This window comes from Phodopus roborovskii, unplaced genomic scaffold (genome assembly GCF_943737965.1).
Source record: "Phodopus roborovskii unplaced genomic scaffold, PHOROB, whole genome shotgun sequence".
NCBI lineage: Eukaryota > Metazoa > Chordata > Mammalia > Rodentia > Cricetidae > Phodopus > Phodopus roborovskii.
Window position 1 is genome coordinate 3,999,978 of NW_026126550.1, and position 26,138 is coordinate 4,026,115.

At 44.1% G+C, this 26,138-nt stretch overlaps 1 protein-coding gene across 8 annotated transcripts in view; it reads right to left on the reverse strand.

The window, feature by feature from the left end:
- Positions 1-26,138, reverse strand: part of Myt1l (myelin transcription factor 1 like) — a 259,766-nt gene that overhangs the window by 22,106 nt on the left and 211,522 nt on the right. For all 8 annotated transcript variants that reach the window (XM_051201288.1, XM_051201284.1, XM_051201286.1 and 5 more), the window contains 3 exons: positions 11,539-11,601; positions 4,543-4,626; positions 2,729-2,950 (listed from right to left, as the gene is read on the reverse strand). In XM_051201288.1, the coding sequence (XP_051057245.1) occupies positions 2,729-2,950; positions 4,543-4,626; positions 11,539-11,601 (369 nt within the window). The remainder of the gene's footprint in view (positions 1-2,728; positions 2,951-4,542; positions 4,627-11,538; positions 11,602-26,138) is intronic.

Below are 26,138 nucleotides of genomic sequence, written 5' to 3' on the forward strand. Positions count from 1 at the left end.
TAAGGTTGTTAGGGAGAGTAAGAATCATTTTCCTGTACCACATCTTCTGGATCTCCACTTGCTCCTATACAAAGCCATGGTTTTTTTTTTTTTTCACCTATATCTGGTAATATCATTACATTATATCAATATCATTATAGAACTATCTACTAACTTCCTTTTGAGGGTTTCCACTTTGTCTCCAGGTGCTTCCCTCATTTGAAAGGAACTGAGAGGCTCATGTTAGTGGCTTTGACAGTGACTATCACAATGCAACACCCATTCAGATGTGACCATGATCAGCAGTCTGGACTAATTCTCAGGACACATATGGACCCCCTTGGCCCTGCCACTGGCATTTAGCTATAACATCCGGATATTCTGACCACACATGGACCACTGGGGACAAGCCCCCTGTGGAAAAGAGCAACAAGGAAAGTGAACATATTGCCAAGTATGTGATATGCACCATGCATGGTGTACACACCCGACCATGATGTACTACTTCACACCATAGGCCCATCTCTATCAATAACAACCCGAGAAAAGCGCCACGAGGAAGCGGCAAGAAACTGGTGAGCACCATGGAGTTCTCAGAGACACACACTTTTGAGGGGAAGGGTCTGAAGGGGTGGTGGATGAGCAGGAATTGGCCCCACAGCAAAGATGCTTGTGTATTTGGGGAGAAGTGGATAGGCTGTATCCCTGGCTGCTCCTCGTCACCGTGGTACCTGTGCTCCAGTGCGTCTCCTTGCTTAGGAGCCTTGAGGGCAGTGTGTGAACAGCTGATACTTTCTACACTCCGTTGTGCCAAGTAAACCGCAGCCTTAGAGGATGGAATAAACATCCACCCACCCATGCCTCAGCGTCTTTACTAAAATTAAAGTGTACAGACCTGAGATGGCACTTCTCAGGGCCTTACAGAATGTCCCACCTCTTCTGAGGCCTGTCTGCAACCTAGGCAGCCTGTAACCAAGCCTGCGTAGCTTCAATCAGGGTCTGAAACTTTATCTTTGCCATGCTAGCAAGCTCATGTCAGGCTTATTAACATCTTAAAATGTTAACATTAGCTGAAGTTATGGGATGAGGGATTCTGTGGAGGGCATTTTGGCACTATCTGTTAGAATTTGATAAACATATCTGTCCTGCAGACTGGGTCCTGCAGGGCTGCTGATACAACATCAGACAAATACGCACAGGTGTTTGAAGAGGGAAGTGTCTCCAACCTTCCTTGTGATAGTTGACCCTAAGGGTGGCAGGAAGTGACGCCTGATGGGAGAGGCTGGCCCTGGAATTGGGGTTTGTGGGGGGGGGAGCTGGGAACCACCAGAGTAATTGCCCTGCTATCTGCTGGTCCCAGGCACACTGTGAACAAGATGGGCCTTCTTGTGTCTATGCAAGGACCTGTTTGTATCAACTAACTGACCAGGCCTGGTGGTAGGTGTAATATATATAAAATTGTATAAGAGAAACTTCTGAGAGAAAACTGGAACCACTAACCTTGGAAGGTAGTTGGGAAAATGCATCATGGGAAAGACCTTCATTTTTCTTTTTACTAAGTATTTAGATCACTGGATTTTTCTACACAAATAGGACTATTTTCTTTCTTCCTTCCTTTTTTTGTGTATACTTATATGTGTGTGTAGCATATTAATATATAAATTAATATGAAGGGTGTGCACACCTGTGAGCACATGGAGGCAGAGGACACTGGATGTCCTCCGCTCTTACTCTCCACCTTGTTACTTTGGGGCAGGATCTCACAGGGGGTTTTGGTTAGGCTGGCAACCAGCAGGCCCTAGGAATCCCCTCAGTGCCAGCAATACCACACACAGAGGAGCAGGTCTCGATTGCCGCATGGGTGTTGTGATCTGAAGTCAGGTCTTCAGGCCTGCACAGCAAGTGCTCTTATCCTAGAGTTTCTTCAATAACTATAAACATTTCAAAATGTCCAGGCTCTGTGTCACAAACTCTTGAAGATAACATTACTCCTTTGGCCTGCTTATTACTTCCGGTATTTTTTTTTTTATATAGACCTAGGTACGTGTAAGCATACTTGCATGCATGAAGCATCATGGAGCGTCAGCAAGGGAACTCCTGTGTCTCCTCCACAACTAGCAGTCACTGATACTGTGCAAAGTGGGTCCCAGCACTCAGACACCCAGTCTGACAGGTCCTGCTGGCTTTCCTGTGAGACTGGCTACCACTGAGACCCATTCATTGCTTTCCAAAGGAGCCCAGGACACACAAGATATTGAATCATGTTTCTATTCAAATTAGGCAAATACAAATAAATGGTGTTTAGCTGAGTTTCCTGGGAGTTTTCTCATGTATCTGATAGAGACTTGCTACAAGGCCAGTATGACAAACACCAGCCTCTTTTCTCAGGATGGGGCTGCTTTGGAATTCCAAGTAAGACATGTTTCAGTCTACAGTCATCTATGTGTATGCTCTTGTGGGTTCATGAACAATTAAAATCTGCTTCTTATTGTAAATGAAGCCTGATTTAAAAAAAAATGCCTGAAAACCATGGTCCTGGTGGTTAGACGAAGTTGAAGTGGCTTGTGCTTTTGAGATAAATTTGCAGCTTTACACATCTTTTCCCAGATCTCCACAGTTTGTTACTTTGGTGGGAGTTTTTGGGCTTGGTTTTCTTAGTATGAATGATGAGGAAGAAGGCAAAGCCTGATCCCCTCAGCATCCACCACTATAGATGAAAAGTGTACCCACCAAATGCAGAAGGACTCACCTGCGGTGTGTTAGAAAGCTGCCGCTGACGTGTCCCGACCCATCGCAGCCAGGTGTAGGGCAGGACATGCCTTCAGTCTTGACTGACTTCCAGGAGAACTGGGAACCGTTGAGGTACCCATCTTTCTGCCTTTTGGCCGCCAATGGGCACCCAGAGGCGCTGCGGTGGGATGCATACTTCCCAGTGATGTGGCCCTGACCATCACAGCCAGGGACCGGACACCTGGACAACAGACAGGAGGCAAACTTCACCATGGGCATGGTGGACCATGTGACACAGTCACCCCATGTGATGGCAAACAAACAAACAAACTAGCATACACCTATGTTCTACTAGACAAGAGAAAGGGAAATAGGAAGAGCTAGATGTGGCTGCACATGCCTGTAATCTTAGAATTTGGCAAGTGGAGGCAGGAGGATCAGGACAAAGAAGATGATCTAGAAAGACACCACCTAGTGGGAATATGTGGAATTTACTCTTTTAGAAATGGACACTGGGGACAGACAGGCAGCTCAAGGGACTATGCCTGTGATTTGGGAGGTATGGTGACTCACACAGGAGCATTGGTGAGATGCAGGTGTCTGAAGAAAATGCTACTTTTGGACAGAATTCTGGTGATAAAATGCAAAGCCAATGGGTCAGTGTAGGAGTTCAATTAATATATGCTAATAAAAAGGCAGTTTCATCAACCAGCATTCTCTCAAGGCTTAGGAAACACTCTGTATGTGGTTGCACTCTCAGGGGACACAAAGTATCTGTTCAGTTAGAAGAGATGGCATACTTCTAACACTCTAGAGTGGAAGGTTCAGCGAGATGGAGGACCCATCCTGAAATTGTACTGCTGATTGCCTGCACAGTATAGGAGGAACACAGGCTCAGCCAAGAGTATCCCAGTGTGTCTCCGAGAAGGCTGAGGCTCACTCCACAACCTCTTTTGCTCAGGGCCATGTGTCTGCTTGCATTTTCTTTGCATTTTCCATTTTCTCCCTTCTCTCCCCTTCCCACCCTCTTTTCCCTCCTTTCCATCTCCTTTTCTTCCTTTCTCCTTTGTCCATCCGTCCGTCCATCCCTCCCTCCCTTCTGACAGACCTCATGTAGTCCAGGCTGGCCTGAAGAACTAGCTATGTCACTGAGGATGAACTTGAAGATTCATCTTAGAGGGTTGTACCACCCATGCTCATTTATGCAGTGCTGAGTTTTGAACAAGGACTGTATCAACTAAGCTGCATCTCTAACCCCACATTTCTTTCTTTATATACCATAGGTTCCTTATTTTTTTGTTTATTTTGATACATTTTTGTTTATCTTAATAATCTATGTCTTCATTGATTTTTGTGTGAGTTAAAACTTATCTCTTAAAGTACTAATACTGAAATTTAATGCAGACCCACCAAGTTTGTCTCGTGAGGTTTGGGGCCCTGGGAGTGAGGGGAAACAAGGAGAAATAGGAAACGAAAATGAAATGCAAGCAGGCACACCAGCCCTTTGGCCTTAAGAGGAAGGTTCAGTGCCACTGTCCTCCTAAGACCACCTCAGGAAAGGAAAGGCACTACTACTGGTTTTACCAAGCAAGTATGATGGCAGAGGTTTTATGTTTAAGCCTTCATAGCCTTTCATGAGCCTGCAGTCCTCAGTATATTCTGGGGAAGAGAACATTTCTCAGTGACACAGACTGTGTCCAGTTAGCAGATGTTCTTTGGTTTACCTTCATCTGGCCTAGTGGCTTAGCTATACCTTGGCAGATGCCTTCTGAAACCCACCGGCCCCCTTTCTCATGGCTATCCAATGGGTGTGAGCCTGGCTGGCCCCCATACCTGATCGGCTCCTGGTCCTCCTTGTCCTCTTTGCTCTGTGCTATCCGGATGCCACTCTTCTTTGCTCTTGGGCACCCAGAAAGGCTGAAGGAGAGACAGGTTTCAGAAACACTGAACACAGACTTGGGGAAGAACTTCCTCGAAGTGACCTGATTCTCTCTACAGCCTGGGATTTGGGGAATACATTAAAATCTTGGGGCGGGGAGTGCATTTTGGACATAGCCTCTATGTCCTCTCAGTTCCCTCTCAAGGAGGTTAAGAGCCTTGAATGAACTAGGTACTGCAGGCATGGTGAAAGTCCAGATTGAGAAACAGGGACAGTGAGGACTAACCAGAGAAGATATGCTGGAGAAGGTTCTGGGGGTAGATATGGAAGGAAGGGAGGGAGGGAGGAGGGAGGGAGGGAGAAGAAACAGAGGGCTGGTGAGGTAACGAGAAGAGAAGACAGGCCCGACTTGATGTAATCAAGAGCCCTGCAGTCCAAGAGCCCCAAGCTGGGAGCTATTCCATCTCACTGAAGTGTAGACACCTCGTTTTATCTATAGACGGAATGTTGAAGTCCGAATGTGTTTATTTATTTTCTAGGTTTTGGATAGAGAGGCATTGGAGACTTTTCTCAAGGAATCTTCATGTCCTAGGCCTCTTCTGAGTATCTCTCCCAATATCTAGACATCTCATTCTGGAACATGCAGGGTGGGATTTGGTCTTTGCATAACTTGTGAGGCTGTCCATTTCCTTGCTGCTCCAACTCATTCCTCTGCCACCTCTAGCTCAGTACCCCCTGATGGCTTTTCTACCTTGACCTTGACCTTCCTTTCAGCCTCATGCTGCCACTCTCCATGAGCTTAGCCTCCACAAGGAGGTCCTATCTACTATGAAGTTCTTGGCTTCCTCTTGCTCACCTTTCCCTCCTCCAAAGGGTCCTCTAAGAGGCTGGTTCTAAGGATGTGTGAGCCACCTTATATTCTCTGAATCTTTAAATATTACTCCAGGCCTTGCACAGAGCAAGTGACAGTTAAGTATCTGCTGAATGTATCAGGATGAACATAAGTGGGGAAGGATAGACTGAGGAAGCAGGCTTTTCTATGGACACTGTGAAGTCCAGTTTCCCTGTCCATTATGTTCTGTGGCTTACAAACCCTGGGCTATAGGGCCTCATTCTCACAGATCCCTCAGCATTTGACTGGAAAAGTTTTGTTCAACCCATCTTATTCTTCTTGACTGATGGAAGTACATGAATTTCTACCCCCAGCTGAGTCCCAGGGCCCCCAAGGCCACTGCCAAGGACTTTCAAGTGATCCAGTACTCTACTTTGTTGTTGTTTTTGTTTTGCTTGATGTAACACACACACACACACACATACACACACACACACACACACACACACACACACACACACACACGGCTGGCCTCAGTTCACTATGTAGCCCATAATGACCTTGAATTTGTGATCTTCCTGCCTCCACCTTGTCAGACTGTGATCCTGAGATTTCAGGCAGCATGCATGCATGCATCATGCCACCTGATTTTATGTATTTCAGGGAACTTATCTATGTATGGTAAGCAAGCACACTGTCAACGGAGCTACACTCAATACTGTCTACTTTTGCTATAAGCATGGGCATGAAATTCATTATTCTTCACAGATTCCAGAGATTCCCATGATGACTTTACTATAAATGAGCCTAGGAATGGGATCATGTAGGCTTCTGAAGTGTCTGCCCTGCACTTGGCCATGTCTCTGATCATGGTTCCTGTGACCTGGCTCTTACTGGAGCCCCCGTAGGAAGGAGAGAACAGGAGGCCAGGGATGATAGAGAGATTTCACAACATCTGTAGTCTTTCCTTAAGATCCAAATCGGCACTTACAAGAAGACAGCTACCATCTCTTTCTTGCTGAGTGACAATGAAAAATATTGCAGGTGTTTGACCTTTGAGGGAACCCTACAGTTTTATGCACCATGACTCATATCTAACACCAGAATTTGAACCCATATTTCCTCTCTTAAATCCTGCTTTGTTTTCTTTTCTTTCCTTTTTCCTTTTTTCTTTCCACTGACTCCTTTAGACTTCTCCTGCCCGGTCAGAGAAAGTTTTCCTTCTTCTCAAGACTGCCTTCTTAGCTGGCTTATTCTAAGAACCTCAAAAGTGATGTGTTTGAACAGAACCAGTCCCCATCCTATCTGGTGTCTATCACACCTCAGATCATGTTGTGGCCACTCACTTTTGCCCAACTGGCACCTTCCTATACCCTCGAGTTTCCTCTGTACTGAATATGGTATCCATGTATGTTCAAAAGGCACCATCATTCCCAGCTGACCTTATTCTGAAAAACCAAATCCCCTGCCCCCCTCATGGAACTGCCCAAAGCTCCACCCAGGCCTTTGCATCTCTTCCTTACTTAGTTTTACCTTGAGGACAGAACCTTCTTGGTTATCATTGTCACTTGACCTCTAGAATGTAGTATGTGCTCAATAAATATCTGTGGGAGTTTAGGTTTCTGGAATCTTGGGCTGAAATTTGAAATCGTGCTATAAACTACTAAAAATTTCCTAAGCAGAAACTGTGTTTCCCATAATTCACTTACCACTGACTCAGGGGCTCGTTGGACATTTACATTTTTGCTTGAAACTGTATATATCTGAAAGTGTGACAGTCACAGGAGGTTTTGGTGGCAGGCCCCAACATGCCACACTAATGTTCACATCTCTGTGCTAAACTTAAGCTGTTTGTCTGACTTTAAACCAGGGTTAGACAGATAACAGTCAACTTCTTAAGTAGGCTGGTTTTATCTTGCATGGCAACAACCTTCCCTGCCTGACCCCATGCCTAAGGAAAGAACCAGGAGCCTTGGGATTGATGTTGGTGTTGGTAAGGTGTCTATTGCTCTGTCTCTTGCTTTACTAAGAATGCAATCTTGATTTCCTCTGAATACCAACAGCTTCTTTTGTCTACATATTAGAGCAGTTGCTGCTTTGAGGAGTAAAGTGCTGTACGGTCCTAGAATTGAATGTAGCCAGTTTGGGTCTTCTACTGAATTTTTGTAGGAGATATATATATATATATAATTTTTTGAGAACTATAAACACTGTTGTAATACTTGATTACTTAGGACACAGGCTAGCGTGGGCCTTAGCCAGCTCAGGTGAAAAGAGAGATTTCATTGTAGCAGGTGAACAGCTTTTGTTCCTTAAATTGGAGGCACAGAATCCCTGTGAGACAAAGAGTAGGAGCCAAGGAGTCTTGGGTGTGTTTTGCTACTGTATGATCCTGTTGAAAGGCAAATGGGAGGGCTCAATCAGACAACAAGGGAACCCTGTGTGTAGTAGGAACCTTCAGAAGTTACTGCATCATTGTGCTAAAACAAAACAAACAAACAAACTACAGATGAAGAATACTCCAAGGAAGGATAGCAGAGCACAAAGAAGATCTCTGAGAAGCCAAGGAAATGATAAAGATTTCTGAGGAAAATTCAGCTGAAGATTGTAAACTCTGCAAGCTCTGCAGGCCCATGAGAGGACAGTGGGAGGAGGAGGTAATGGGACAACAGTTTTAGAAAACATCACAGTCCATAGATATTTGTTACAATTAATTTTGGGGGTTTCATGTGGCATTGTGACTACAGCTGCACCATTCAAAACTAAACCAAGCAACTTCCAGTTGCTCCCTGTCTAGCATGTCTCTTGGTGCATGTCTTCTCTCTGGGCTGCACTCCACCCAGTGGTCTTTCAGTACCATTCTGTTCTCATAGGTACATGGAGATATGGCACTTGAGCTAGAGACCATGGCTTTAATTCCAGCTGTAGTTCTTATCTTTAGAGCCTCAGTTTCCTCAGACCCAAAAGAGAACGGATTCCCTGTCTTTAGTGTGTAGGGAGCAGCAGGAGGAAGAACATAGCATTCTGGCAGTCTGAGTAAGAATGGTGCCCCCATAAGCTCATATGTTTGAGTGCTTAGTCATCAGGGAGTGCAACTAACTGGAAGGGATTAGGAAGTTAGGCCTTGTTGGAGTAGGTGTAGCATTGTTGGAGGGAGTGTGTCACTGGAGGCTGGGGGTGGGTTTTGAGGTTTCAAGGGCCTAAGCTAGGCCCAGTGTCTCTCTTTCTTCATGCTGCCTACAGATCTACGTGTAGCATACTTAGCTACTTCTCCAGTACCATGTCTGCCTGTGTGCCACCAAGCTCCCTGCCATGAAAATAGACTAAGCCTCTAAAACTATAAGCGGGCTCCAATTAAATGCTTTCTTTTATAAGAGTTGCTATGGTCATGCTGTCTCTTCACAGCAACAGCACACTGAGTAAGACAAGTCTTCAGTTTATTTCTATTCCAAAGAGGTCTGTGTGATCCTCTAGGGTCTCGCATCATAGAACAGAGGTACTCTATAACTCCAGACAAGGCAAAGTGTGTATCAATCTATGACCAGGAAGGGTAGACCCAAGGTTACTAGACACTACCCATGGGCCTCTGACCTTGGGCCTGCTTGGAATCCTTGCACTGAGACATCATTTACTACTGTAGCATGGAGATATTCTGTACTCAAAACTGAGTTGAATTGTGGCATATTTATGTGTGTGCGTTTGTGAGAACAGTGTATCCCTGTCTAGGTAAACTTTCCTCTCCGGTTTATCTTATGTATCTTATGACCTGTGTTTCTGGGAAGGGATTCAGGTACATAAAAGAGAAGAAAAATTTCTAATCATCCTGTGGCCAAGAACCAATGAACCTGAAGAAAGTACTCACCACTTGCTGGCTTTTGTCTTTACTCAACTTATACAGATCTTTGCTTATTTAGCTGTGATCTCAGTCTTTCCTTAGTGGAAAATTTACTTAAGAACTGTGAACTGAATGCAATGTTATTGCTTAATATGCTTGACTCTATTTCAACATCTACATAAATGAACTTGTTATTATATAACACTTCAATACACTTTATTTTCTGTTTGTTAAAACTGCTACAAGGCAGTATTTGCCCAAAGTTTTCGCCTCAAAATCAAATTTGCTTTGCAACTCTGTTGATAAAACCTGAATTTAATTCAGCATAGATCACAGCTTAAATATAAGCCTAACATACAACCACACACACACACACACACACACAGCCATGTACACCCATAAACATGGACACTGTCACATATGAATACAAAGACACATACCACATATACATGACCTGCACACATATATACACACTGCATGTACATACATGCCATATACCCACATACATACACAAGTGTACACACATACCATACATGTACACAAAGATACACAACACACATAATATGTATGCAAATGCATAACACAACATATATATCATATACATACATACATACATACATACATACATACATACTCATACACTAATTCTATGTTATTTTGAGACAAAAATCTAGGTAGCCTAGTCTGGCCTTAAACTCTTGGTGATCCTCCTGCTTCAACTTTCAAGTACTGGGATTAAAGATGTGAACCATAATGCCGTGTTCTAGATTACATTTTAATGACACATTTGTATCTTACTAATATAACATTCTAAATCAAAAGCCAAATGAGTAAACACGCTTATACTGCATTATGATCAAAGCTTACACTGCATTATGATGTGGAGTGATGAGGAAACTTCCATTTTCAATTGTACAGATTTACAAAATGATGAATGTTCTAGAGGCATTTATTTCCTAAGAAAAATTAATATAAAGACTAGAATAGAATGCACCTGACTATATATTTAATGAGTGCTTTTTAATTCTCATTAATATAAACCAACCATCTACTCTGGAAACCCTTCCAGAAGGATCTCCCTGCATTTTGCATACTTGATGATCCAAGTCAAGGGAGCAGACCTGTCTTGACCTGATGGGCCTAAGTCTGGAGACATCTTGATTGGCACCTGAGGATGGGGGTCATGGTACCATTCAGCAGCCTATAGTTTGAGGGAAACCCCAGAGCAACAGACTTTCAATTCACAAATGCTGCAGTTGAGAAAGCCTGGTGGGGACCATGTGCTTCTTTGTACTTTGGCAGCATGTGCTGTTCTGTTTCTACAAATAGGGATGGCCCCGTGCAATTCCCAAGTTCTGAGAATCTGACAAAGATCATCCTCTGTGACCGAAGCCTGAGAATCCTAACCTTGGATCACTACTCAGTCCTTGCATAGTAGAGTGTGACCAAGAACCCTTCCAACTTAGCTTAGTAAAATCCCAAGCTCTCAGTGCCTGCATAGTCATCTTATACTCTGCCTGCCCTTAGTGGTAATGTTATGGGGTCAGCCAGGAACCCTTAGTTCTGATAACAGTTTGCATTCTACTGACCACCTGCCCCCTAGCTGTAGATCCCCACTTGTCCTTACAGATGTCATCAGGAATCTGATGCAGGATTCCTGAACCTGTCAGTAAGCCTTTTGAGGAAAGCTGGCCTTGTTACCTTTAGCAAGTATCCCATCTAGTCTGATTCAGTGATGGTATAGGCCAAGATTTTCTTTCTGCTAACAGGACCTGTCATAAAGTGTGCACCCACTATGCTGATGGACAGGTAGTGGAGGCCTATTGTCAACTCCTGTGGGGGGGGGTTCTGTGTCATATTGTAGCTCATTGTGTGGAATGGAAACATAAAGTTAAACCTCTCTATGACAGTCAACTGTGCTTATAGTAACTGTGCAGCTTTATGCTTAATATGTTAACATTTTCTGAGAATATTCACCTACATGGGGCATTCTCAGAAATCTTACAACACATTTCAAGATGAATCTTTTTCCTTTGTTCTTCTAGAATGGAGGACTGGAAATGTTTTAGTGGCTTCTTGCTACTCTAGGGTGGTATACAGACCCAAAAGAGATGAACAATCTAACAGCTCCCAAGAGGATAGCCCTGGGACTCCAAGTCTACACCTCCTTATCTGAGTACTATCATATCCAGGCAGCACATCATTCATTCAGGAGGGCAACACTCCTGTCAATGTGGAGCTGCTGCTCTGGGGAGACAGGGTAGTTATGATGAGTCTACATACCTTCGATGAGAAGCATAATTGCCAGTGATGTGTCCAGAACCGTCACAGCCAGGGGTGGGACACCTACAAGTACAAATGCAAATGGAGTAATTTACTTGAAGGAAATCAACCCCCCTGGGTAGTTGACTTTATTTATCCAAAAGGCAAACTCTTTATTGTGTACCCTTGCTACTAAGAGAGACTAAATTGATCTGGGAGGTCCCTAGCTCACTTACGACCATTACCACGTACAAATCCATCTCTGCCTCCTAATTTCCCAGCACAAGGACATGCACAAAGGATCATGGGTTTTTGTGACCACTTAAGACTCATCAGTCTCCGAAGCACCTAGCATCCTCTGTCACTAGGCTTGTGGCCCCCAGATGGCCTTTCTGTCTCCTTACTGTCCATTTGAATTTAATTAGCCATGGCCAGTTATTGCAGGACTTGATATCACAACAACCTACACATGACAAGATACAAACATGGAAGATGTGTGCCATGGCTAAGGCATGACCTATTCTGAGCCAACCTTGAATAGGGATTCCCAGTCATGTCCTCACAATTCTGTCCAGACTGGGGGATCCTAGAGCCCACAAAAGGTGACAGCTGGTACCTGTGCTGGGGGGTGGCAGGAGGAATAGACCCACAATTCTCTAGTCACGCACCTTCTGCAGATCTGCTCTACCTTAAGCCTATTACTTCTCCATTTTGGGGTACAATGTAGGAGGTGCATCTGCATGCCCTGCCAGGGATCTCATATTAGCCATAGGCTCCTCTGCCAAGTCTGTTTAAACCCACAGAAACAAATTCATCTGGCATCTTAAGGCCAACTTGCATTATAGAAGGGCTTTGTAATTGTATCTCTAATAATAACTTGTGTATATGTGTGTATGTATGTGCCTGTGTGTGCATATGTTAGGGTAAGTGGATGTGGAGATCAATTGACATCATCAGCATCATTTCTTAGGCACTGCTTACCCATCTATCCATTTATTCATCTACCTACCTACTTTTCTTTGTTATCTATCTACTTATCAACCGATAATCTATTTAGAGACAGAGTTTCTGACTGTCCTGGAACATACCAAGTAGATTAGGCTAGCTAGAGTCCCTAGGGATGGACACACCTGCTTCTACTTCCTACTGATAGGTATATGAGCATGTGTCATCTGTCTAGCTTTAAATTTTTAATTTTATTTTTTACAGTGGGCTCTGGGGATAGCAATAAGACCTTAATGCTTGCAAAGCAAGCACTTTTAAAACATGGAACTATCTACCAGTATTCCATATAATTTCATAAATATACCATCCTAAGAACAAGCAGATAGTAATGCAAAAAACATGCTTCTCAAAGCAACTTCACTGGCTCTGTACCACTATGAAGGTAAAACTAAAGAACAGAAGGTAAGAAAAGATACATTTTCCATAAAATAACATAGATTCAGTGTCACATTGAACAAATTACCCTCTGTTAATCTCTGCACAGTGAAAGTCTAAAGCCAGGTCAAAAACAAAGCCACACATGTGAACAGTCAGCAGATGTGTTCTGTTCCCAAAGGTCTTGGTTTGCCTCTGCTTAGGAAGTGGTTCTGCTTAGCAATGCTGAGGGTGGGCCATCATGTTAGCCAAGAACAGTTAGTGAGACGGGCAGGCTACCTGGGCACAAAAATGAGGCTAATCCATAGCCTGGTACAGTGAGGCTGGCACACCAGTCACCATAGATGTGCCTTCTTCAGACATTGGACGACAGGGCCAAGGAGCAGGCGTGCACGTAGGAACTGGACAAGTTTCAAATGTGTAAATGGCAGATTGCCATGATTGGATCCATGAACAATTTCCAGGGTTTAGAAATTTTCTAATTTCCCTTTTGTCCTATGAAAGGGAATGTGTATCTATATCTCATGGTATAGAAGTCAGTATCTTCCATACAAAATGTAAGGACAGAGTGTAATTCATGGTTTGTGTTAGGCGAGGAGCAAGGCCAACTGAGTGGCAGGGTGGTAGAGAGTCTGTAGAGTGCTCTGGTACACACAGGAGATGGATCTTTGAGATAGGGATTGGTTACACAACAGGTCTGAGCTTGTTTTAATGAATTCTGCTTGTCAATAGCAGCCCCATTAATGATTGGAGACTTGGATTTGAACAGAATAACTGTGTTGGCCTTCACACCTCAGTGGACTTGTTGAGTGGCTGGTTTTCCTAGTGCTGAGGAACTTGCCTGAGAGAAAATCTTGGAAGCAGTGAACTCATCCTGAGATATACTGAACATCATAACAGTTCTATTTGGAGGTATATAAAGAGAGTCTGTGTTTCCTACCCACCAGTGACAAAGTTGGCCTTATTTTCTAATGAAGGGAGATTTTAAAGCTCTTCCTAATTAAAAACCTAGTGAAAGTTAATTTACAGTTTACTCGTTCATCTGTCTTTTTTGGGAACAGAAGTTGCCATATTCTACCTGAAATGGAAGTGAGGTATTATAACCATGGAAAAGCAATGATAATCGGATCTTACCACCTCCACCCACAAAAACCTTTGCAGCAACTTCTATGAGTTAGGCTGTCCTTTTTAGAGTTACAATTCATTACTTGGTAAGAAAGAGGTTCAAAATATACCCTTTTTACTATTACTACTATAGGAAAACCCCACAAACACACACACACACACACACACACACACACACACAAAGCTCACTTTCAGTGCTTTCATTGTTTTGCAGAGAAAACACCATGAGAATCAGGTTTTCTTTTTGGAACCTTGCCAGGTGAGGTCACCTGTTAGCCATGAGGCCATGGGGCTGCTGTAGTATCCTTGTAGATAAGATCCTGGTACCCTTGTGTAGACAAGACATCCTTATCTATAGCCAGAGGGTAGCTATGGGGCTAGAGGGCCTCTCTGTGTGAGGAGCAAAGGACAGGGGCTCTGCTCCTCCATCCCTACACCATTGAGGTCAGGATTGCCGAAGTGCCATTCTCCACCTGCAGGTGGCGCATTTGGGCTGAGAAAGGCTGTTGAGGCGGCTTTACCTGGCTCCCTCTGAAATGGCTCCAGGCATTCATTCCTGTCTGACTGTCAAGACTTCAAGGCTTTCTTAAAACTCATAGATTTACATACAAATTTTCCAGCCTTAAGAAATCTCAATATTCAAAACCACAATTTTCTGCAGCCTTGAGTGATGGAATGATGATTCCTCTAAAAAAGGAACCTGTTCTCAGGCCTGTCTGCTCTAGGGTCTTGGTGGTGGGAGGTGTGTGGAATCCACTTTTCCCTGTCATGCTGGCAACAGTCCCTCTAGGAGCACATCTTCCCAGGAAGGGAGCCCACGTGGGACAATCAGAAGCAGCCTGTGTGCACAGCTTGGGTTTTGAAACCACAGAAGAGATGGGCTGGGTTTCCATGGAAACGGCCCTCGGCTCCCTTGGGGGAGGCAATGGCTTGGCTGTCAGCACTGAAGTGCTTCTGGCAGGCCAAAGGAGGTTTTCAAAGGACACTGCTTGATGACCCTTCTTGCGCTCCTAATAGCTGCCATGAACAGTAGTACTGGGAATAGTTTAGGCTTTTATGGTTAAGGATGTGAAGTTTGCTAAACAAAATGCTTGGTTTTTATCAGTATATTCTTTTCTATTATAATAAGACTATGGATAAAAGCACTCAGAGAAAGGAAATGATGAATAAGGAATCTCATTCTATACTTGCTTCTTCTCAGACTGTGAGACAAAAACAACCTAATCTTGCTATAACTTGGTTTTGTGTTTAGGCTATTAAGAGAAAAAATTTCTGGTGGCACATATTGCTCTCTGGATGAGAACACTGGTTTTATATAGACACTAAAGAACAATGACATTAAAAAATAATAACAAGTCTTAAATAGTGCTTAATTAGACAAGCATGCAGAATCAGACAAAATACTTAAAATAGGAATCCAGAGGTTCTTATAGATGGTTCATTCTGACCATGGGCATGTCTTTTTCTGTAGGGAAAGCTGTTTGCTGCTTACTGGAGTCTGAAATCCTGGCCCCTCTGCCTCCTGCTTTTCTATCTTCAAGTAAACACAGGACCTCAAATAGCCACTGGCCACACCCACCCAGAGAGTATCAGATATGTCCTGCCCTCTAATGTAAGAGAACTGGATATCAGTGTACTGAAACATATCGTAGAGAACTTTACATTAACATTTGTCAAAAAAGATGGGGCAATAACCAGCACATCTCAATTCTGTCTTGAATCTGTCCTCAAGGGACTCAAGCCCCATTACACAGCCCAAAGTGGTGCCCTCTTTGCAGAACCACAACCTGGAGAGAGGGGGAGGGGGAGGGAGAGAGGGAGAGAGGAAGAGAGGGAGAGAGACAGAGAGAGGGAAAGGGAGAGGGGGAGAGAGGGGGAGAGGAGAAGGAGAGGAAGAGAGACAGGGAGAAAGGGAGAGAGGGGAAACAGTTACATCCACTGACGGCAGATGTCTTTCTGGTTAGTTATTCATACATGTCTTGAAAATGGTTCCTCCATACTGTCCCCACATTCTTTTAAAAAGACATATTACAAGGGTTAAATCAACACTTAGAATTATGTTAAGGAATGTAAAGTATGATGTCATAGTAGGCATGCCATCTGGTAAGGTGAACATGACACTATGATAGTTGTGTGCTCTGGTTAAGTGAATATGTGGCATTAAAACAGGTGTGGTCTCTGCTTAAATGAGGATGTGGCATCATGGTAGGTACCCACTCTGAGTGAGTATGACATCATGATAGGTGTGCCTTCTGGTTAAGGGTGTGATGTTATGATAGCCATTCCTTCTGGTTAATGGAGTATGTGACATTATGATAGATATACACTCTGGTTAAGTGAGTATGCACAGAGCAACACATTTTCTGATCACTGTGGGCGGAAGGGGACCCCATCTCATGCCAAGGATATGTGATGCAGGCTAGCTACTCTCCAGCTCATGTATCTTCCCACATTTCCTCTGCAGGGGTCACTTATGCCCACATGTTCTGGTTGGGCATAGCATGTGCTAACACCAGGGTCAGCTCCCTCCATGTGACCTGGAAGGGGTCACAGTTTCAGACAGATTGCAAGACACCCCCAAATACAGGGTCCCAGGATGGTGTAGACAATGTGTGACTGTTACTAAATCTAGCATTTCTGTTGGGTAAGACAGAGCCCCTAAACATTTAGTAAGACCCCAAATCAGTATAGGGAAGTATGTGTGAGAATCCATGAGTTCTCATGATAGAGGCAACTGCTCTTCAAAAAAAGGTGCCCAGTGCTGCCAACCTGGTGATGCCTGCTTGGACTCACTGTCCTCAGGGCTGACCACTTTAGGCTCAGCTGACCCGGAGGGCTGGCTTTTAGAAATGCTTGAATTCTGAGCCTGGTTCCAAACTTCAGAGATTAAAGGCTTGGAATGGTAACACACGAAGTGGGGCAGGTGCACTTTAATGGTTTCAAGAATTTCAAGAGATCCCCTTTACAGCATCTCTTTTGTTCCTATTTCATAGCAGTTCTATTTTAGTAAAACAGAAAACATGAAGAAAAAAATCATCAACAACAAAAAAACCTCTTTCCTTTCAATTTTAGAAGAAACAAGAATGCAAAAGTAAGCCCTGTCTCTGGGTGCTAACTGCAGTTACAAAGTGCAATGGTTCTGGCTACAAGCTTTTGCCCAGTTATGCAGAAATTTCAGTTAAGAACACTTTCTTCTCTAAATAAATTTGGCTGTAAAAGTATATTCCTTTTTATCCTTTCTGTCATATAAATGAGAACAATGAAGAAATGTAAAGAAAGAAATAATAAAGTCATTTTTAACTGGACAAATGTCATATGCTCACTCTTAGTTTACAAACTTACATTTTTTCCACCAATAGAAAGAAAACAGGTGATTTATCAGGAATATAGATGGCATCTGCCATTTCTTATACACATTACCTCAACTTCATGGGAAGGCAAACTCTTTAAGTAGCTTTTTCAGTTCATAAGGTATTTGATAACATTCTCTGTATGTGCAGTTCCAGCCTAGTTGTACATATTGGAATGCTGTCTAGAGCTAACATTGCTCAGGAGATCTGACACCAGACCTGGGTGGGCCATCTCTTAATGTTTCCTCCTTCAGAAACCTAGCTCTGTCCCAGAAGTCCTGTTCAACCCCTGATTCCCCACTGCCCTGTCCTGCCCTGCCCTGCCCTGCTTTGCTTACTCTAAGGTTTCCTTAGGAGGCCTGGGGGTAGGGTGGGGACTAGCTTGCTATTTGGAAATGCTGAGATTGCTGAGTGCTGCAAGCAAGTGCAAGCCTTGGACATGGGTCTGCACCTCTCTGATCTGTGTAGAGGAGCTCCCATGCTGTTCTGAGACTCCAGAGGCAGATGAGTATTTCCCACAGTGTGACACTCAGGATGCAGATGTATTGAAAAAAAAATCTGCATTGGATTATATTTGCTGATGTAGGTAACACACAAAAAACAAACACTTATTTGCTTGTTCCAAGTCATTTCTCTTGTAAGTACATTCAAAACTAAACCAATAAATGGGTAGTAATTGTTTAAATACCCTTCCCATGATGTTTTTCTGAAGTGTTGAAGAGCACTCTGGTGCTGATGCATCACCATCATTGTGTAAATGACACTGAGAGGCCTGGATACAGTGATTCGTGGCTGACAGATTCAAAGAGGCCTGCAGCTCCATGAAGGACATGAATACCCATATGATGGGTTGAGAAGCTTGTTAGTTCTATGAAGCCTAATATGATGGTCACTTAACCCTAGGAACATGTTCTCAGATGTATCAGTGGCAGTTTGTCACTACAACAACATCAGAGACAGACCTAAGTGGCTTTGCTTGCTATATGTCAAGGCTCTGCACGATATGCATGGTCTAACAGTTCCAGTTTTGTAAGACTGTATGGCAAGTTACTGCACTGAGAGCTACAGGCCTTTGTAGTACCATGCTCTAAACATGTCAAAGCATAATGTATGCTAAAAATATACCCAAGCTTCATGGTAGTCCTGTGGACCACCATCATGTACACTGTCTATCACTGACCCAGCCAGAGCTAAGCAGTGCACTGTCCCAGCCAGAACATATAAAAGATTCTGTAAAGTGCATATGGATCCCAGGCTTATGGTACAACTCATTTGGAATAGGGAATTTTTGAAGTCAGTCTAATGCTGATTAAGAGATCACAAGCTTGTTATAGGCATGGGGCTAATCTCTGACATGCACTGAGTTAATCCAGCCTTCAGCCATGGACACAACTCTGTTGGCCCCACAGTGCCCCTGGTGTTAGGGATAAGGGACCCATCTCAGACTTGACCAGCAGCCTGGCCATGTCTGATTCATTTCTGTGTGCCACAGGAGCTCAGGCTTGGCCCAAGAGCAGCACCTAGGCTATGTGGCAGCTGGACTCACATGCTGCATGCAGCTCTGTTCTTGTATATCCACCATGCAGCTACAAGTCTTAACTGGGAGGTCATCTATATGCATCATGCTGCCCTTGGAATCTATGGAAAGACACCTAACTCAGACCCCTGAGTGTCAACACGTGACCTACTGCACAGCTGGAGGATGTCCCAGGAACATCAGCAGTGGGCTCCTGTCAGGGCGGCAGAACGTACCTAGCACATCCTGACGTCCCATTCACTTAACGGGATGTGTCCATGGGAAACTGCTGCCAGAGCACATGCACGTCCAGCAGCAGGGGACCAGCTAAACAAGAGGCGGGGCAGCCGCAGTCAGAACCCATGCAAAAAAAAAAAAAAAAAAAAAAAAAAAAAAAGAAAGAAAGAAAAAAGAAAGAAATACAAAAGGTGACTAGTGCAACGGGCTCAAGGCAATAGAAACCACCATTCCTAACCTCTCACACTCTAAGGTGAGCAGAGAACATACCACACAGCTTAGCTTCCAAAGGGTGCTGGGGCTTCCACATCTGACATGCAGGGGAATTTCATTCAGTGCTGGAAAGTGGGGCTGGGCTAAGAGATACTCACCTTCTGTTTGTTACACTGACTCCTAAGTCAGTGTCACAGTTAAAGTTTTATGAAGGCTTTTGTAGGGAACTCTCTGGCCACAGCTGCAGGGTGGAAGTATGCAAACATGACTGCATCTACTCTACTCTACTCCACACATTATTTCATGGTCCAAAAGTGTTGTCACAGAATAAACAGGCACTAGTGAACACATCCAATCATCTTTAAGCAGAGCTGTCAAATAGCCATGATATCTTTCAGTTGAGGTGCATTAAGAAGGGACAGAGAGGAAGGGGTGGAGATCCATGCCAAAGTTTCACATGACAACACTCAAGTTCTGGACCATGGAGAACTGGGCCCCATTCCCGACACTCAATGGACGGGCTAACTCATCCATGGTGCTCTTCCACCTCAAACACGACCAGTAGCTTGTACTTGTTCACACATCAAATTCAGGGTGGAGGACATAACAGACATGTTTCCCAAGGACACTGAGGCTCAGAGAGACCTACCTATCTCACTGGCTCCCAGCCAGATTCTGGGAAGGACGGATGAGGGAATGCTGCGTGGCTGGCCACTGTTGAAGCCATCAGAGAACATGGAGGCACTGGAAGTTAGCTCCACTCCACTTCCCTGGCCACACATGGCTAAATGCCCCCTATCAGCTAAAGTGGGAGAGAGTTTGAGTCATTCAGAATTGGACCAATTTCTAAAGGCTTTTGTCACCAGCCTTTGGAAAACAGGTAGGTTTTCTGGGATAGGAAAGGGATGAATGAGCCACCTGTTAGGTGGTACACTTTGTTTTCCTTTGGAAATAAACTGTCACTTCTAACACTTAATCTTATGTTTATGTGTTATATTTTCTATGCTTGTGGGTCATTTATTTATTTACTTGGATTGTTACACAGGGTCTTACTATATTGCTGAGACTACCCTCAGACTTCACATCCTCTTGGTTCAGTCTAAGTGCTGGGATAGCCATGCATCACCACATCCAATCAGGATCTTTTATTTTCTTAAGTCTCTTTGTTGGCCTCACATAAAACCCCAGGGAGTTAACCATTTCCTACTGTCCTCAACTCTGGGCCAATTGATATCTTCTGCCTAGATCCTATCTCTCTGGTTGCTTCTTTCTGTCTTCATTTAAATCTTGTTTTTCAGTTTAGTTTCCACCTTTTAGTACCTTAGCATAAAACGTCCATTCTTCTATCAAAACACCTACATTTCTCCCTGGTCTTGAGATAATCTGCTTGTTCAAATCAATAAGGATTTCCACAGATTCTTCTTATAAGATATTTTAGAGATAAGTTAAACTCCTTATTTTACTGGGAAGGAAACAGATCCAAATGTAAGGATTCTACAGCAGTGTAGAAAACCTTCTTCTTATCTGGCAGTGTCTTTGATTATGATCTTTTTTTGTTTCTTTTGGTTTTTCTTTTTGAAACAAGGCCTTGTATCCTAGGCTGGCCTTGAACTTGTGATCTTTCTGCCTCAGCTTCCATGTTCTGGGATTACAGCCACATTCCCTTGCTAGATCATGAGCATATTTTCTAAACATCTGCATCCATCACTGCTTCATGTGTTCAGTCCTTATTGCAGGTGCTCATGTGTTACTATACTCGTACTTCATGCTCTGATTCCCAGACATCTCAGGGTTTATAGAATGGGGAGAGTGAGAGAGATTGTGATAACATAAAATGAGCTCCTATGGATAAGTGATCAAGAGCCATCAGTGATGTCTAACAGCCAAGCTCTACCCAATTATCACACCTTTCCTTTGAGTTCTAGGAGGGTTGGACAGAGAGCTGGAGTCAAGGGTCAGTGCAACTGTCATGGAGCCCATACAATAATTCTGGACTGGGTGAGGTATGCTCCACTGATGGGTGTACAATGGTAGGAGAAAGTCAAGAACAAGGATGCAGTGAGTATAGGAGGAAGCAGAGAGGAAGAGGAGATGGAAGGCAGCATCGAGAAGCTGTTGAGTGCTAAGAACACACAGGACTGCATGGTCTTCCTTGTGGTTGGGAGCTTTCCCTGCATGTTCAGAGAGCAGAGGCCAATTATGATTCTGCTTACTCTAGGGCTCAGCCCCTTTCCCCAGAGAGAAGCACAGGGGTCAATCTCAAAGCTTCAAACCCCTGGAGGTGCCTTGACCAAACATGGATGACTTAGGGGACCTGAGCATGGAAGAACAGCTATCCTCTTCCTAGGGACATTCAAGAAAGTTCTGTCCACTGTGGGACCTGGAGAGAATGGAAAGCTTCTTTCACCTGTGATTTGTTTGAAGAGAAGACAGAAAAAAAAAAAAGTGGATGAAGAATAGGTGAGTTTACATTGTCATAAAGAAAAGCAAGCCATGGCAGATGGAGTGGGAAGGAGGACTTGCTGAGACTCCGGACCCGAAGATCATGTCTGTGCCTAACACCTTCTCCCATGACTAGACTGTAAAAGACCACTGGAGTGACAGCAACTCAGGATTCCTGGCCCTTTTGTACCATGCCAGGGAGAGCAACAGGTTGGACCATGCTCCAAAAGTCCAGGAAGGTTCCTGGAATGCTGTTTGAACTGGAAGTACTATGGTGCATTCAGTTCAGAGGAAATGGGACTTGGGGGTAACAAAGGTACTATCACAAATATGTCTGAAAAGCAAGTCTCAAGAGGAGAAGGCAGACTTCCTGCCATTTGCTTGCAGGAGATAGGCCTTTCAAAAGACAGTTCTTACCTTGGCTGACTTAACATGGAGTTAGCTGACTAACACAGTTTCTCTCCTGGAGCCATAAGAGGGCACACTGGTGACTTCAAGGAAGCATGAGAACCCCACTAAGTGGTTTGGAGTGACACTTGCTGGTGACCTCAAAGACCCTATTGGCTGAGACTCCACAACACATGCTCATCTTTATCTATGGTCCACCTGAGAAAGCCCAGGGGGCTCTGGTGTCAAATTGTAGATGTATACAGGACCCCAGAGTTGGTGACTCTGCTCCTCTGATTTTCTCCTCTAGTAAGTGATCTTCCACAGCCCCTTAGGTAAAGACTGCCCTCTGGTATCTCTCTCTGGCTTCCAGTTGACTTCCAGATTCCCGTGTGGGAAGATGTGTCCATCTGTCCTCTACTTTCTACCATGTAGACCCTGAGTCCTGGTATGGCTTCTGGTATCTAAGTCAGGGGCTGGGCTGGGCTAGGCTGGAGGGCTCAGCTTCTGCTTTGAGGAAGTCTGGGAAAGCACAATCTACTCACACATTGTCATGTAGATGGTAAGCTGTGACACAGGTCTGTCCAGTCCGGGGCCTAGTCCCCTGCAGAAACCCTTTTAGGTCCATTGACCTTGTGGAGTTCACAATGCCATGGAAACACAGACACACCAGTGCAGGCACACTTCGTGTCTAAGCTACAAATTCTCACTGTGGAGTTTTTAATTTTTTTCTTTACAGTCATCATTACATGAATATCAGCATACAGGATGAATGCAAAGCAAAGCAAAACAAAACAAACCCCCCAAAACTCCACAGTAAGAATGTGAAGCATTTCAGTATATTGCAGGGTCTGTGTACAATAAAAATTTAGTGATTAAATATAGTCTCATTAATGCAAACATGTAGACTCAGGCCTTTGCTGTACACAGCCTTCATTGAATTCACTGTATCCCATTAATATGAGAATCTCAACTCTTCTAAATTAAAAAAAAATGTGGGTTGGCTGACACAGCAAGCACAGATATTAACCATATCTTTACTTACTGACCCTTTAATGCCTTTGGATTATACTCTTAAATTTTTTTCAAGATGTAGCTGCCCCAATATGAATATATTAACAGAAATGTCACCCACCTACCAAAATTATGTATATTGGAAAGATTATGATTTGTCTTTATGTAAGTCATACAGGAAGAATAGGAATGACAAAGTAGGGGGGAGAGGGAGGCAGGGAGAAAGGGAGTGAGGGAAGGAGGGAAACAGGGATGAAGGGAGAGAGGAAGGGGGGAGAGAGGGAGGGAAGAAGAGTCCTGTATGACTTGGAATTCACTCAGAAAATGAGGCTGTAGTGACATGGTCAGTGCCTGAGTGGAACAGGCTTCAGGTCCCACTTTCCTCTCAGGAGGCTGGCACGTGTAGCTAGCCGGAGAAGGCTCCGAAACCTCCTGCTGCAGTGTGTGTGGGGGTTCTGTGCACACTGTGCCAGGCTAGGCCTGCCCTGGGGCTGCAGTTGAAAGCAGAGAGAGGAGGAGGGTTGCTATGGCAACCTGGTTGCCAGGCTCCCAGTTTCCTCAGTCATCCCTGTGGTGCAGGCTGATTCTACAATGTGGAAGGTTTTTGTGTTTTCTTTTTAAAGGCTAGATCAGGTTCCTAGGTGCTGAGCAGCCAGCATTAAAGGGATGGGGGATGTACTCTGAGGGAAGGTGGCCTCAGGCCCTAAGGAAGGTGGAGAAATTCTAGTGAAGTGGTCTTATCTCACTGTGTGTTATAAGGAGACAGTATAGAACAGGGAAGATGCACAGACACAGAATCCTGGGCTCTGGGTCCTCTAGACAGGATGGCTGCCTTGTAGGCAGGGCAGTCTCTAGCACATGGCTAGGCTTGAGTCCATTCAAGTTCAGATTTGAACCCCAGCCCTCTTCCTCACAGGCTTCTACAGAATCTTGATACTCTGGGACTGCTAGACAGAGAGGCTGCTCTGCAGACAGGACAAACTGTGGCACAGGCCACCAGGGGAGTGTCTCAGTCCTTTGATTCAGAGATCAGGCAGTATTTTTTGTGTCAACTACAGGTTAAAATCTGCCATACTTATCTTTGCATATACTATTATGCCTTCTTTAAGGCATGTACACTGGAGCACTATGTATTTGGTAGCTCAAGACTGCCTGTGCTCACTTTACAAATGGTCCAGGGAACCAGTAAGCAGCATTCTGGAAAGTGCATTTGGAAGAGGGTCTCCTGGGGTCCTGGGGCCTCAGCCTCTCATCAACATGGTGAATTACTTCTGTGTTGACTTAGCGTGCCTGTGTGTGTGTGTGTGTGTGTGTGTGTGTGTGTGTGTGTGTGTGTGTATGCAAGTGTGAGTATGTATGTATCTACACATGCCATGTATTTATGCTGTGTGGTCACAAGTGTCTATGCCCTGAGGGTAAGACCATGTTGGGCTAGGCGCACTGCAGAATCTGAACTGTTTTACTCAAAAGGGACTAGAGAAGGAATACCATGTGTTCAGACAGATCAGCAGTGCCTACTGTAGATAAAGAAGGAGGAGGACAGCAATATTTCTTCCTCTGGATATGGTAGACTGAGTTAACATCACATCTTTGTGGAAAGCAGCATAACAAATTTATTAAAGTGCAATGTTTACCTTGGAAAGTCATGGCCTCAGATAAGTTACATTTCAGGGATAGTTTTCTCCTGTGAAATAGTGTGCACAGTGTAGTAACCACTGAAAACCAACTGTGTCATCTGGTATCCATGGAAGAGGAGATGGGCATCTGAAAGACCCACATGAGCCACCTGATATCAAGGATTTGTCTACCCACAGAACAAAACTTTAAGAATCTGTACTAACAGAAAATCAGATGATTTAAATGTTCAAGCTAAAAATTTCACTTTGCTCAGGGAACATGTTCAATACCAAAATGACCCTCAAGATGCCTGAAGAAATTGGAGCAACAGAGCATTTCTGGGCTGGCCACTAGTATAGTTACTCTAGACTGGCTGAAACATGTTCTCTGTGACTCCAAGGCCACAACTCTCCCACTGATGATCAAGATACAACCTCCAGCCTCTGCAGAGAAAGACAGAAACATGCACATCTGCTGGGCCCCACAAGAGCCTTGTAGAGCTGGGGGCAGATCTTATTCCTATTTTTCCTAGACAAGAAAACTGAAATCCAAAAAGCTTTGTTAATTTGCTGACATCCGTGTAGCCAGCGAAGATAGAGTCTGAGTCCAGAACCTCTGAACCCTTGGTTCTTTATTACAAAATGAGTTCCTGGGCCAGCTGGTCTGCTGGGCTATCATGCCCACAAATCCACTCTCTTAGTCACCTCTTTCCTCATGAGATCAAGCACAAAACAGACATGTATGTGACTATGGGTTGACTAGGTGTGTGGGTGAAGTACAAAGAACACTCTAAGGAAAGAAGAATTAGCAAGTATAAGATGCCTAGGTCATCTCCCCAGAAAATCCCAGACACTGCAGGGGCAGCACAGCTGAGACACATGGGGAGAGTTAAAGTGGGCGTTGCATGGGAATGCCACAATACCCTGTGCTATGAGTTAGTTACTAACAACAAACCAAGTCTGTAATGAGCTAGGCTCTGGAAGGTGCCAAAGGCAGGCTGAGAAACAAGTTAATCCACTGTCTAATAGACTAACCTTAAAGCCAGGCTGGCCTCATTTGGAATCTACACAGGTGGAAGCCAGACACAGGTTTTTCTCAATGACTATAACACTGGAAGAAGGGGCTCTGATCCACTCTAATCCACGGGGGAACAAAAAGTGCCTCAGTTTCTATTATGTTCTTATCCTAAAACACATGCTATCCAAAAAAGGAAGAGAAATGAAGCAAGAATTCAAAGTAGTTTGAGAAATAAAGATATGACAGAGAATAAAGATGATCAAAATATGCCAGTTGAGAAATGTTTCTGAATTTGGGGTGGGGTGGTGGTAAAATGAGGTTTA